At 45.4% G+C, this 15,200-nt stretch overlaps 1 protein-coding gene across 13 annotated transcripts in view; it reads right to left on the bottom strand.

Annotated features, from left to right (window-relative positions):
• Positions 1–15,200, bottom strand: part of SGSM1 (small G protein signaling modulator 1) — a 95,675-nt gene that overhangs the window by 38,979 nt on the left and 41,496 nt on the right. For 7 of the 13 annotated variants that reach the window (XR_013390518.1, XM_077917749.1, XM_077917759.1 and 4 more), the window contains 4 exons: positions 11,252–11,394; positions 10,704–10,867; positions 5,985–6,114; positions 2,886–3,056 (listed from right to left, as the gene is read on the bottom strand). Coding sequence is in view for 12 of the 13 variants with exons in the window: in XM_077917749.1 (XP_077773875.1) it covers positions 2,886–3,056; positions 5,985–6,114; positions 10,704–10,867; positions 11,252–11,394 (608 nt within the window). In the remaining variant the exon portion in view is untranslated. The remainder of the gene's footprint in view (positions 1–2,885; positions 3,057–5,984; positions 6,115–10,703; positions 10,868–11,251; positions 11,395–15,200) is intronic. The other 6 variants (XM_028702076.2, XM_077917758.1, XM_077917750.1 and 3 more) reach the window with 5 other exon arrangements.

Here is a 15,200-nt window from a genome sequence, read left to right as displayed (position 1 = left end):
ATGCTAAGACTGTTTTGATGTATGGAAGTGATGTTATATGGAAAACGTCTGGATATGGCTACTGGATAAAAAAAATAATATCCACGCAGGATTACAAACTGTTCTAACCAGCTTGTGGAGACTATCAGAGGTCACAAAGAGAAAGGAAAAATATATGAAAATAACAACAAGAGATGTGGAAAAACAATAAGAAAGGACTGGATAGTACTGTGAACATTATAAGGTTAGATTTGTGGACATTAAAACAGCAGTAAGAAGCAAGAAGTTGATTGGATCCCCTTCGGAACTTGAAATATGGGTACCCCCAACAAAAATTTAAAATTCGGCTGTGTAATTTGGAATTTATGTAATTTGGTTTGATTTGATGTGATTGGTCGGTTAATAAAAAATATTCTTAAAAAAACAAAAACAAAGTGCAAATAGATAAATAGGTCGCTCCGGCGGGAAGGTAAACAGCGTTTCCGTGTGCTGCTCTGGTTTGCCAGAAGTGGCTTAGTCATGCTGGCCACATGACCCGGAAGCTGTACGCTGGCTCCCTCGGCCAATAAAGCGAGATGAGCGCCGCAACCCCAGAGTTGTTCGCGACTGGACTTAACTGTCAGGGGTCCTTTACCTTTACCTTTTACCTATCTATATACTGGTACTTTTTCCAGAATCCAGTTCACATTTTCTGTCTTGTTATAAAATATATGTTGTATTTTTGAAATCTTGCAAATCACTGTAGGATTTTTGATGAAGGGAAAGATACAAACCCTTTCTCAGGGTAGCCAACCTTGTGCTGCCCAGATGATGTTGGACTACAACTCCCATTGTCCAGGACCATTGAGCTAAACTGGGTGTGCGTGTTGGGAGGTTGTAGTCCAGCAATATCCGGCGGCCATGTTGGCTATCCCAGAAACAACTAACCTTAAGTGCTCACCATGTCACAGTAAACTTCATGGAGAACTGGCTAAGCACTTAAGAGCTGTGAGGCAGCTAAGTTACAATTCACAGCAAAACTTTCAAAATAATCCCTGGCTGGTTTCACATCAGAGCAAAGGCTCTGATGTGCCTTCCAATTACAAGCTCTCATCTAACTGGCTTGCAGGAGCCCTGCAATGACATGCTGACTCCAAATCTGCAGCAGAATCACTTTGAAACAATTTTACCACACCAAAATGATTGAAGGGAAATTTCCATGAATCACCCCTACATGTCCCACTGGAGCACCATCGCCTAAATGAGTTTTGGAAAGGATGCCAAATGCTTTGATACAAGAAGAAAGAGCATCCCTGGAGCAGATTGTTCTTGAGGGACGGGGCAATGGAGCCTTCCTCCACCAAACAAGAATTGGACCACAGGAGGATGCAAAAGCCATATCCTGCTCTCTAAACTCTATGCAGGGGAAATGGGAAATGTGAATTCAAGGAGGGTGGGAGGAGCATTTTGATTCAGATCACAGCAGGAAGGTCACTCTGCACAGAGAAGCAGGCTTTGTGTCTGCTGGCATTTGCTAAATCCTACATCAACCAACCTGTTCAGGTATTTAGCAGGTGAACTGCCTGGGCTTTTAACTAATCAATTTAAAAATGAAGGCACAAAGCAGATTCTATTGCTTTCTAGGAGAAATGAAAAAACAGCACCGTGTTTTTCAAAGGTCAGCTGATTGACAGTTTTCCATGTTACTATCAGATGCCTCAAGTATCATTTGGTGGAAAGGAAGGACCCAAGCATTAACAAAATAATGTCCCCATAGTGACACTGGGGAAAGTCAGGCTGAGGTCTGCTGGGCCAATTCTTGGCTGCAGGGCAAAGCCAACCCAGCCCTTGTCCCCTCCAGCCTGAGATCCAAAAGGGAGAGGGGCTGACCCGACAGGAACCTGTCTTCCCCAGATCATCCTTTGGGCAGCAAGAGGGATGGCTCCATCTCTGCAGAGGTGGCTGCAGCTGCTGATCTGTTAAAGGACATTTTTCATTTGAGCTCCGTTGCCTCCTTCCTTTCATCTGCCTCAGATTATAACCAACAAGAAGTATGACAGCAACATTATATCACTACTAAAAGCGATTAGATCCATTAAAACATGCCTCTGATTTAATTGGACAATAGATTTCACGGTTTTCATTTTTTTAAATGTTAATTGTTATAGCTATTTATGCATCTGTGGGCATCAGGCATCTCCACCTCCTCCTCCTAACACAGAAGGGATTGGGGCCAGCTGTGACACATGCAGCACACCATTACAGAGGGAAGAAAGGAGGCCGCTTTTCCTTCACAGCTGTGAGTATTTTATGGACATGCAGGTCTAATCAGTTCATTGGTTTAAAAAGCATTGTATGATCAATCTATTAAGATTTCTTTAAACTGGGAAGCAGCCCTAATCACAGTCACTCTTACAGGTGCCACATAATACTGTTCTGCATTTGTAAGAAAGCAATGTTTTAGTTTGGCAGCACCTGCACACTTTGGAACTCCTTGCCTGTTGACACCAGGCAGGTGGAATTGCTGTACCCTTTTCGGTACCTGCTAAAAAAAAATTTAGACAATCCTGTCCAGACATGCAGACAATTGATGTATGTTTAAATCTGTTTTTAGCTCATTAACGTTAATTATTTAAAAATGTTTTACATAGGGTTTTTAAAAAATAATTTTATTGTTTTATTCTTCTTGTAAACCACTTTCCCCCCCTTACAACCAAGGTGTATATAAATGTTATGAATTAAATGAACTTGCTTCTTCTGCTTGTGTGCCTCCAGGCAAAGCAGCCCAAGGGAATGAGCCAAGGAAAAAGATGGGGAAGAGGAGGATCCCAGCTGCCTGCCCTGCCCAGATTCATAAATGCCAGCATCTGCCCCAGCTGCCAAGCCAAAAGCAAGAAGCACCCTCCATGTGCCAACAACAACATTACACAGGTGTGGGCTGGACCCCAACGTGACCAGAAGGGGAGCCGTTGCCTCAGGAAGACTCAGAGACCATTTGGGCATCACCACCACTCTGCCAGAGGTCCGACGCATCCAGGCCTTTTCTTTCCCAGCGGCAGTAGAGGTGGAGGGAAGGCAAGAAGGGTGATTAACAACCACTAAAGAGGAAGGGAGAGAAAAGGCAAAACATGAAGACGGGCACAGTCCATGCCGCTTCCTCAAGCCTGGAAAAAGGAAAAACACACTAGGAACTCACTAGCTGTGATTCCCACATTGCTGAGGGTTGGTTCCAACTCTACGATTCTAGGAATAGTAGAAAAATCCATCATTGGCCAGAAATCCCCCTATGGGAAAGCAAAAGAGAGCCAGTGTGGCCTAGTGGTTAGAGTGTTGGGCTTAGGACTTGGGAGAAAAGGATTCAAATCCTCACTCAGCCATGAAGTTCAATGAGTGGCCTTGGGTGCCAGTCACTGCCTCTCAGCCTAACCTACCTCCCAGGGGTGTTGTGGGGATAAGACAGGGAGGCGAATTATGTATGCCAACTTGAGCTCCTTGGATGAAAATGTTGGATATAAATGAAAAGAACAATAATTAAGATCACTAACACGATAGGAGTTGGGAGTCAGTCAACATCTAGAGTAAAAGGTAAAGGTAAAGGTACCCCTGCCCGTACGGGCCAGTCTTGACAGACTCTAGGGTTGTGCACCCATCTCACTCAAGAGGCCGGGGGCCAGCGCTGTCCGGAGACACTTCCGGGTCACGTGGCCAGCGTGACATCACTGCTCTGGCGAGCCAGAGCTGCACACGGAAACGCTGTTTACCTTCCCGCTAGTAAGCGGTCCCAATTTATCTACTTGCACCCGGGAGTGCTTTCGAACTGCTAGGTTGGCAGGCGCTGGGACCGAACAACGGGAGTGCACCCCGCCGCGGGGATTCGAACCGCCGACCTTTCGATCGGCAAGCCCTAGGCGCTGAGGCTTTTACCCACAGCGCCACCCGCGTCCCTCAACATCTAGAGAGAGCAGAGCAAATACACACCCTTTGATGTTTGATGGAGGATTCAGTTTCCCCAGCTTTCATTTATTAATATATTTAAATACAAGTACAGATTTCTAATCCTTATGAAAGCAAGCTCCCAAAGTGTGGGCAACACTGGCTGAAACTTCAGAAGCCAGAGACTGGCTGGGACGCCAGTACCTTGCACAGCTCCGAGTGAGCAAACCATGAATAAAATATGCAAATCAGTAATAGTAATAGTAATTTATTATTTGTACCCCACCCATCTGCCTGGGTTTCCCAAGCCACTCTGGGCAGCTTCCAACAAAGATTAAAAATACATTAAAATGTCACACATTAAAAACTTCCCTGAACAGGTCTGCCTTCAGATGTCTTCTAAATGTCAGGTAGTGTTTTTCTCTTTGACATCTGGTGGGAGGGCGTTCCACAGGGCGGCTGCCACTACCGAGAAGGCCCTCTGCCTGGTTCCCTGTAACTTGGCTTCTCGCAGCGAGGGAACCGCCAGAAGGCCCTTGGCGCTGGATCTCAGTGTCCGGGCAGAACGATGGGAGTGGAGACGCTCCTTCAGGTATACTGGGCTGAGGCCATTTAGGGCTTTAAAGATCAGCACCAACACTTTGAATTGTGCTCGGAAACGTACTGGGAACCAATGTACCGGTAGGTCTTTCAGGACCGGTGTTATATGGTCTTGGCGCCCCCCCCCCCCAGTCACCAGTCTAGCTGCTGCATTCTGGATTAGTTGTAGTTTCCGAGTCACCTTCAAAGGTAGCCCCATGTAGAGCGCATTGCAGTAGTCCGGGGGGGGGGGGATAACTAGAGCATGCACCACTCTGGCGAGACAGTCTGCGGGCAGATAGGGTCTCGGCCTGCGTACCAGATGGAGTTGGTAAACAGCTGCCCTGGACACAGAATTGACCTGCGCCTCCATAGACAGCTGTGAGTCCAAAATAACTCCCAGGCTGCGCACCTGGTCCTTCAGGGGCACAGTTACCCCATTCAGGACCAGGGAGTCCCCCACACCCACCCGTCCCTCGTCCCCCAAGAACAGTACTTCCGTCTTGTCAGGATTCAACCTCAATCCATTAGCCGCCATCCATCCTCCAACCCCCTCCAGACGCTCACACAGGACCTTCACCACCTTCACTGGTTCTGATTTGAAAGAGAGGTAGAGCTGGGTATCATCCGCATATTGATGGACACCCAGCCCAAATCCCCTGATGATCTCGCAGCGGCTTCATGTAGATGTTAAAAAGCATGGTAAGGACTGTATAATACATTATGCAAAGTGTCAGGGAATGGCCTGAAGACAAGGACTGGGGAATGCATTCTATGGCAGACCAGCTTCTCTCCGATGGAGAGCTGGAGGGGGAAGAGTCGCCCCCTTTGTCCACAGCGTGTTCAGAAGCAGAGACAGGCAGAAGCTGAACAGCTTGGGGGAGTTACTCAGTTACGAGATAATGACGACAGAACCAGAAGGGAGGGGGCAGCTAGTTGTCTCGTCACTTGAAAGCGTGAGGGACCTCCCCTCGGACTTGGAGGTCCAAACGTATCAGGGAACAAAGGAGTCAGAGGGAGGAACTTCCCGTTGGCGCCCAAAATGCTGTGGAAGCCGGAAAGAGGATTAGACTAGCCAACTGCCTTCCTTGTGGAGAGCTGTGTATTTGTGCCCTCCACATGATGCTGTAATAAAAGGACTATAGATCTATCAGCTGCTCATTAATTCTTATCTGTGAAGTCACCGAAGGGAGGGGAGGACTCTCGATGCCTGACACAAAGTAAGCAAATTTCCATAATTTATACTGGTGGTGGACATGAACATTCCTTGGTGCAGAATTTTAATGTATCCAAACTGGATCATGCACACCTCTGAGCATTCCTTGGTATTCCTCAGGGCATGGAAGGCAGGCTACAATGGCATAATAAATATAGCTTATGAAATATGAATGGAATACACTCCTATATGTTTATAACATGTAGCAAAATTAAAAGTTACCCTAAAGTGGAAAAAAAAATCTTATTTAACATACCTATGTCAGCTTTCTCAGTTTCTACCAGGCGAGCAACCTTACCAAACTCTGACTGAAGGCCAGGATAGAGGATCCGGAAAACGTAATCGGTTGCCTCCTCCTCCTCCTTGTCTGATGCCGACTCCGAGGACCCCTGGGGGCTTCGCTTCTTCAGCTTTGGAAACACCTTCCCCTTTGAGGAGTCAAACAAAATTATTATTAATAATAATAATTTTATTATTTATACCCCACCCATCTGGCTGGGTTTCCCCAGCCACTCTGGGCGGCTCACAGCATATATCAGAACATACTAAACTTCCCTGAATAGGGTTGCCTTCAGATTTCTTCTCAAAGTCAGATAGTTGTTTATTTCCTTGACATCTGAAGGGAGGGTGTTCCACAGGGAAGGTGCCACTACTGAGAAGGCCCTGTGCCTGGTTCCCTGTAACCTCGCTTCTCACAGTGAGGGAACCAGCGGAAGACCCTTGGAGGAGGATCTCAGTGTCCGGGCTGAACGATGGGAACGAAAAAGCTCCTTCAGGTATGTAGGGCTGAGGCAGTTTAGGGCTTTAAAGGTCAGTACCAACACTTTGAACTGTGCTCAGAAACGCACTGGGAGCCAATGAAGGTCCTTTATATCAGGCTTCCTCAACCTCAGCCCTCCGGATGTTTTTGGCCTGCAACTCCCATGATACCTAGCTAGGGATGATGGGAATTGTAGTCTCAAAACATTTGGAGGGCCAAGGTTGAAGAAGCCTGCTTTATATGGTCTCGGTGCCACTCCCAGTCACCAGTCTAGCTGCCGCATTCTGGATTAGTTGTAATTTCCAGGTCCCTTCAAAGGTAGCCCCACATAGAGTGCATTGCAGTAGTCAAAGCGGGAGATAACTAGAGCATGCACCACTCTGGCGAGACAGTCTGCGGGCAGATAGGGTCTCGGCCTGCGTACCAGATGGAGTTGGTAAACAGCTGCCCTGGACACAGAATTGACCTGCGCCTCCATAGACAGCTGTGAGTCCAAAATAACTCCCAGGCTGCACACCTGGTCCTTCAGGGGCACAGTTACCCCATTCAGGATCGGGAAGTCCCCCACACCTGCCAGTTCCCTAAAAACAGTACTTCTGTCTTGTCAGGATTCAACCTCAATCCATTAGCCGCCATCCATCCTCCAACTGCCTCCAGACACTCACACAGGACCTTCACTGCCTTCATTGGTTCTGAATGAAAAGAGAGATAGAGCTGGGTATCATCCGCATACTGATGAACACTCAACCCAACCCCCCTGATGATCTCTCCCAGTGGCTTCTATATGAGCATGGGAGAGAGAACAGAACCCTGAGGCACCCCACAAGTGAGAGCCCAGGGGTCTGAACACTCATCCCCCAACACCACTTTCTGGACACAACCCAGGAGTGGGACCACTGTATGACATTGCCCCCAGCTCCCAGCTCCTCTAGATGGTCCAGAAGGATGTCATGGTTCGATGGTATCAAAGCCACTGAGAGATCCAGCAGAACTAGGAAACAGCTATCACCTCAATCCCCGGCACACTGGAGATCCTTGACCAGTGCGACTGAGGATGTTTTGGTCAGTTTCACTTGTCCAAGCAGCCTGTCCACATCCTCAGAGGTAACAGATTGGAACTGATCCTATGCAACTTGTCTAGACAGGACTCTAGCACTCTCCCGCCCTGGCCCTGCTCCCATGGTGGCGTCTGAGTGGCTTTAATCTGCAAAAGACTTTGCAAAATCATTGCAGAAGATATTGGGGTTGTCACCAGGCCCCAATGGTGAAGGTGGTTCCATTAGATTGTGAACCACCTGAAAGAGTCTCCTGCTGCTGTTTTCTGCAGATGCAATAGAGGTGGTGAAGAAGGTTCTCTTCGCCATTGCTATCGCCACTTGGTAGGCTCGACGTTGAGCTGTAACCCGTGTCTAGTCAGATTCAGAATGAGTTTTCTGCCACTGGTGTTCTAGCCATCTCAGCGATTGTTTCATCACCCTCAGCTCCGGGGAAAACCAGGGGGTTGTCCAGGCTCCATGCAATCGGAGAGGGCGCTTCGGATCCAGACAGTCGATAGCCCTGCCACATTCCAGCGGGCCACCAAGGAATCAGCTGAAAGGCCATCAACATGGGATAAAACATCCCCTACCACTCTCTGGAAACCATTTGGATTCATTAAGTGGTGGGGGCGGACCATCTGAATCAGTCCCACCTCCCTGCAGAGGGGAAGGGTCGCAGAGAAGTCCAGTTGCACCAGGAAGTGATCTGACCATGGCACTTCTTTTGTTTCAGTTTTACTTAATTGTCAGATCACCCACGTCCATGGAGGTGAACACCAGGTCTAAGGCATGTCCGTGACTATGAGTTGGGCCAGACTTATTCAGGGACAGCCCCATGGAGGCCATGTGTTCCACAAAGTCCCAAGCGGTTCCTTGTAAGGTTGTGTCAGCATGGGTGTTAAAATCCCCTAGGACAACCAAACTAGGTTTCTTCAGGAGAACATCCACCACAACCTGAAGCAGCTCAGGCAGGGAATCCTTAATGCAGTAGGGAAGTTAGTACAGTAATAGGAATCCTGCACTGCCTCTATTGCCCAAGCTCCAGAACATGCACTCAGAAAACTGGCGTCCCAATAGGACGCCTGGTGCAGGCTAATGACTTTCTAAAGATCACTGCAACCAACCCCCCCTTTCCCCACCCAAATAACCTGGGCTGCTGTGCGTAAGAGAAACCTGGTGGACAAGCAGTGGCAAGAACAGACCCATCTGCCTCATCCAACCTCATTTCTCCATCCACAATCAAGTCATGCATGGCGGTGGTCTTGTGGATCATTGACCGGGCATTGCACAGCAGCACCTTCAGGTCATGTGGGTCTGCCTTGTTGATTCCAGCATCCTTTCAGTCAGGACCAGACTTGGAGGAAACAAAGATCTTCAGAAATGTGGCTGCCTCATTTAGTGCAGAACAACGACCAAGCCAATGCCAGAGCAGGCTCAGTCCCAGGCTCAGACTTCCATAGCATTCCAATCCAATGTGAGGAACTATCCCCTCTGAAACTGTGGAGAACCACTGCCAGTCTGTGAAACCAATACGAAACTTGATGGATCTACTATTTTACTCAATCTAACACAACTTCCTGAATGCCCAAGGCCAAGCTCACATTTCCATGGGGGAGAAGGGGTGGGGGTGAGAACAGTCTCCCCTTATCGCAGAGGTTTCCCTCCCTAGCACAGCTTTCCCTCGTTGCTTTTCAAGTCTGATTTTCTTCGTTCAGTTTTTAAATTTGATTAAAACAATATTTCACGACAAGGGTTCATTCCGGAAAGAACATCAGAAGAGCCTCTGGATCAGGCCAGTGCCTGTCCAGTCCAGAATCCTGTTCTCACAGTGGCCAACCAGATGCTCCAATGGGAAACCCACAAGCAGGACCCATGCACAAGATCACCTTCTCCTCCTGTGATTTCTAGCTACAGTACTGATATTCAGAAGAATATTAATATTTTTAAAAACCTATATGCAGGATTAGAATCACACGATAAGACTCCAGATAGAATACACCCAGAGCCTCCTGCTCAGCCCTCCCTGGAGATGCCACTGGGGCCTGAGCTGAGGGGCTTCCCCTTGCAAAGCAGGAGCTCTTTGACAGACCTTGAGCTCCAGCAGGCGCCCTCGATGGGCTCCTGAGGGCTCAACCCCTCTAAAAGCACAGCAGAAGAACAGAAGACCCACAAAGCCCTTCTTGCACCAGCCACTTCCAGAGCCCATGAACAGTTCATAAGAACATCAGAAGAGCCTGCTGGATCCATCCAGTGAGGCCCATCTGGTCCAGCATCCTGTCCTGAGAGTGGCCAACCAGATGCCTCTTCTGCCAAGCCCACAAGCAGGAATCAAACGCAAGAGCCCTCTCCCTTCCAGTGGTTTCCAGCAACTGGCATTCAGAAGCACTGCTGCCTCTGACCTTGTAGGCAGAGTGCAGCCATCGTAGCCAGTAGCCATCGATAGGCCTCTCGTCCTCTATGAATTTGTCTAGACCTCTTTTAAAACCATCTCAGTTGGAGGCCATTACTGCCTCCTGTGGGAGGGAGTTCCAGAGTTTTACTATGTGAAGAAGGCCTTTCTGTTGTCTATATACCTTAAAATCTTCAACTTCATTGGATGCCCATGAGTTCTAGTGTAATGACAGAAGGAGAAAAACATTTTCCTCTCCATTTTCTCCATGCCATGCATGACTTCATAAACTTCCATCAGGTTTCCTCTTAGGCCTTATGCACATTTGCCTTCCTCCACTGTCTCCAGGCACAGACTGCACTTAAAAGCTCCAGGTCTGAGCAGGGGTTGGGGTTGTGCTTTTTTTGCTCAGAGCTTTCCCCACAAAACCCCATTCTTTGAAGCTCAATCAGAGCAAATGTCATTCGGCAGAAAACCCAAATTGACGTTTGCTCCGATTGAGCTTTAAAGAATGGGTTTTTGTGGGGACAGCTTGGAGCCAAAGAAAGAAGAAGAAATGTTTGGACATGGAGCTTTTAAGTGTGGACTGTGGCTGCAAAGATCAGGGCAAAAGGGTGTGGATAAGCCATGATTTGCCTTTTCTCTAAATTATAATGTCCAAAGCCCTGCAGCCTTTCCTTGTAGGAGGGTTCTCCACCCCCCTTGATCACCTCAGTGTCCTTTTCCAGCTCTACAAAGTCATTTTTGAGTGGAGATTACCAGTCCGGAGCTGTGAGAGGCCAACCCATGAGAGGCCACCCTCACCCCCCCCCAGGCTGCAGCCAGCCTTACCTTCCCCCTCTGTGACCACAGAGGGGGGTCCAGCTGGCCATGGGGCAGGAGCCCATTTTCTAGGCAGGAGAGGAACTGCAGGAGGTGCCCACCTTTCGGGAATCGCAGTGGTGGGCGCTGGATGCCGTCTTGGCTTACCAGGACAACTGTGCCCCCACTGTCTACTATTGGCAAGAGAAAGCGGGTGAGGGGAGAGAGACGGAAAAGAGTGAAGAGGTGAGAACCAGATTCTGTCCAAAGAAACCCCACTGGGCTCCAGGGGGAGACAGAAGCATTTTGTTGCCCCCACCCCCAAATGGCCTAGGGCCACCCACACCTCTGCTTAATGTCAACAATGGACCCCTCGTGCGCCCTTTAAATCCCCTCGTACATACAACAGGTTTCTGGTTTTGATGTGGAGAAGCTTCTACTCTCTTTCCAGAGAATGGGGTGCTTCTCTCCTGCTCCCCCTCCAGGTCAGTCGTGGGTGGAGCCAGAGCCCAAACTGGACTGACCACCAGACAGGGCGACCAAAGCAGATTCTGTAGCGGAACTAGCCCCTCTCTTACCTTGCTGGTGGCAGTGGAGGTAGACAATGTCCTCCAGGCGGATGGTCATGGCGTAGTCCCAGTAGATGCTGTGAGAGGGAAGAACAAAGCCCATCGGCGTCACCCTCAGAAAACTCCCTGAAGGGTCAGCCCCACATCCACCTCTAACAGGAAGAAAATGGAGTGGGAATAAGCAAAACTAAACTCCTGGCAAATGCTCAATGAAAAAAAGAGACCCATCCCAAATTCTGTGGCAGTAAGTTCCACAATATTAGAGAATCCTTCCACAGTGAGTTCTCTCACTTTAAAAAATGAAGCTGCAATTTTCACTGCATCTATGCTACCAGTTTTTGTACCAATTTAGTGAATAATATTGAAGTTCTGAGTTAACATGCAATTGATGCATCATCTTTCAGACTGGCTCCCACCTGTTGGACCACTGAAATTGCAAGAGCTGGTTATGAAAATTTAGCTCACCTGTAGAGATGATGGCAGCATTGCTGATTGGCAGCTGAAGCTATCATTTAAGCTACCAGTATGGCTGGTGCAACTCTGCATAATTACATTTCAGCAGGAAACCTGGGATAACTCAGTCTGTAGAGCAGGAGACTCTTAATCTCAGGGTTGTGGCTTCAAGCACCACATTGGGCGAAAGATTCCTGCATTGCAGAGGGTTGGACTAGATGACCCCCGTGGTCCCTTCGAAGACTACAATTCTATGATTCTAAACCTGTTAAGACACCACCATTGACCATTATCTAGATATATCTTCTTATACAGTGGTACCTCGGGTTAAGAACTTAATTCATTCTGGAGGTCCGCTCTTAACCTGAAACTATTTGTTTTTAAATGATATTTATTAAAAGTTTAACAGTTACAGAAAAAAGAAAAAAAAGAGACAATAAAGTTACAATACATCAAAAATAAAAAGTAAAATAAAAAAAACAATACAGCAAAACAATAAGAAAAACAAAAGCATTTAAAAACAAAAACATTTAAAAACACATCCAGTATTTCCATATCTTTATCTTTCATTTACTTGTTTCATCGACCTCCTCACACCTCCCTTTTTTGTAATCTAATTCAATTAGCTATTTCAGCAAATCCTTTCCATCTTTCTCAATTTTTGTTCTATAATATATCTTAACACATTGTAACCTTAAATTTTACACTTTGGCCCATTGACAATCTATTTTTACTTAGTTCTTTATAACATTTCTGCTAAAACCATGTAACTTCATTCCAGCATCCTTCTAACATTCATGAATTTTACAGTATTTCTGTAAATATACTTTGAATTTTTTCCAATCTTCTTCCACCGACTCTTCTCCCTGGTCTCGGATTCTGCCAGTCATTTCCGCCAATTCCATGTAGTCCATCAGCTTCATCTGCCATTCTTCCCGGGTGGGTAGATCTTGTGTCTTCCAGTGCTTTGCGATGAGTATTCTTGCTGCTGTTGTAGCATACATATAAAAAGTTCTATCCTTCTTTGGCACCAATTGGCCGACCATGCCCAGGAGAAAGGCCTCTGGTTTCTTCAGGAAGGTATATTTAAATACCTTTTTCATTTCATTATAAATCATCTCCCAGAAGTTCTTAATCCTTGGGCATGTCCACCAAAGGTGAAAGAATGTACCTTCAGTCTCCTTACATTTCCAACATTTGTTATCAGGCAAATGGTAGATTTTTGCAAGCTTGACTGGTGTTATGTACCACCTATAGATCATTTTCATTAAATTCTCTCTTAAGGCATTACATGCCGTAAACTTCATACCTGTGGTCCATAACTGTTCCCAGTCAGCCATCATAATGTTATGTCCAACATCTTGTGCCCATTTAATCATAGCAGATTTCACCGTTTCATCCTGAGTATTCCATTTCAACAGCAAGTTATACATTCTTGACAGATTCTTAACTTTGGGGTCTAACAATTCTGTTTCCAATTTTGATTTTTCCACCTGGAAGCCTAATTTTTTGTCCAAATTATATGCCTCCATTATTTGATAATAATGGAGCCAGTCTCGCACTCTATTTTTTAATTTCTCAAAGCTCTGCAGTTTTAGTCTATCTCCCTCTTTCTCCAGAATTTCCCAATACTTCGGCCATTTGGCTTCCATATTTAGTTTTTTCTGAGCCTTTGCTTCCATTGGTGACAGCCATCTCGGGGTTTTATTTTCTAACAGGTCTTTGTATCTTATCCAGACATTAAACTGTGCTTTCCTGACAATATGGTTTTTAAACGCTTTATGTGCTTTAACCTTGTCATACCACAGATATGCATGCCAACCAAATACATTGTTAAAACCTTCCAAATCCAACACATCAGTATTTTCAAGATGCATCCATTCTCTCAGCCAACAAAAAGCGGCTGATTCATAATAAAGTTTAAGGTCTGGCATGGCAAATCCACCTCTTTCTTTAGCATCAGTTAATATATTAAATTTTATACGAGGCTTCTTGCCCTGCCAGACAAATCTAGAGATATCTCTCTGCCACTTCTTGAAACAGTCCATTTTGTCCAAAATTTGCAATGTTTGAAACAGAAACAGCATTCTTGGCAATACATTCATTTTTATCACAGCAATTCGACCTAACAACGATAACTTCAAATTTGACCATATTTCTAAGTCCTTTTTCACTTCAGTCCAACATTTTTCATAATTATCCTTAAATAAATTCACGTTCTTAGCAGTCATATTAACCCCTAAATATTTCACTTTTTTAACCAGTGTTAATCCTGTCTCCTTCTGAAACTTATCTCTCTCGGTCTCAGTTAGATTTTTCTCTAAGACCTAAGTTTTCGTCTTATTGTTTGCTTTTCTTTTCTTTTGTAATTGTTAAACTTTAATAAATATCATTTTAAAAAAAATAGTTTTCGTCTTATTCAACTTAAAACCTGCTACCTGACCAAATTCTTGGATCAGTTCCAGTATTCTTTTAGTACTAGATTCTGGCTCCTGTAAAGTCAATACCAAATCATCAGCAAATGCTTTCAGTTTGTACTGTTTGGCTCCCACTTGTATACCTTTAACCAATTGGTCCTTTCTAATCATATTTAGCAAAACCTCCAGGACCAATATAAAAAGCAATGGAGAAATTGGGCAACCTTGTCGTGTTCCCTTCTCAATCTTAAATTCTTCCGTCACTACGTTATTCACAATTAATTTAGCCTTCTGTTCTAAGTAAATTGCACCTATACCATTTCCAAAACCTTGACCAACCCCCATCCCCTGTAAATTCTTCTTCATAAAACTCCAAGAAATGTTGTCAAAGGCTTTCTCCGCGTCCACAAATATCAAAACTGCTTTAGTATTAATCTTCACTTGTAGTTTTTCTAAGATATTAATTATATTCCTCGTATTATCAGACAAGTGTCTGCCCGGGAGAAAACCCGCTTGATCTTTATGAATTTCTTCTGTTAACACCTTTTTTAATCTTCTAGCCAAAATGTCTGCAAAAATTTTATAATCCACATTAAGCAGTGATATGGGGCGGTAGTTCTTAAGCTGTGTCTTTTCAGTCTCTGTTTTCGGTATAAGTGTAATATATGCTTCTTTCCACGACTCTGGTGCCTTTTTCCCTTCCAATATTTCATTACAGACTTCTTTTAAAGGTTGTATTAACCATTCTTTCAAAGATCTGTAGTATCTTGAAGTCAATCCATCCGGTCCTGGGGATTTACCCAATTGCATGTTCGGGATGGCCCCTTCTACTTCCTGTTCTGTTATTTTATAATTCAACATTAACTTATTTTCCTGGGAATTTTTTTGTAGTCCATTAATTTTCAAAAATTTATCAATGTCCATTTCTTTTTGCGTCTCCTGTGTATATAGTTTTTTAAAATACCTCTGGAAGCACTTTCTAATTTCCACTGGATTCTGAATGTTCTTTCCTTCCACTTCTAAATTCGGAATAGTGTTAAGTTTCTGTCTTTTTTTCATTTGCCAAGCCAACAGTTTTCCGTACTTAT

This window comes from Podarcis muralis, chromosome 13 (genome assembly GCF_964188315.1).
Source record: "Podarcis muralis chromosome 13, rPodMur119.hap1.1, whole genome shotgun sequence".
Taxonomy (NCBI): domain Eukaryota; kingdom Metazoa; phylum Chordata; class Lepidosauria; order Squamata; family Lacertidae; genus Podarcis; species Podarcis muralis.
The sequence above is the reverse complement of the archived record's forward strand: the minus strand, read 5'-3'. Positions and strand labels throughout refer to the sequence as shown.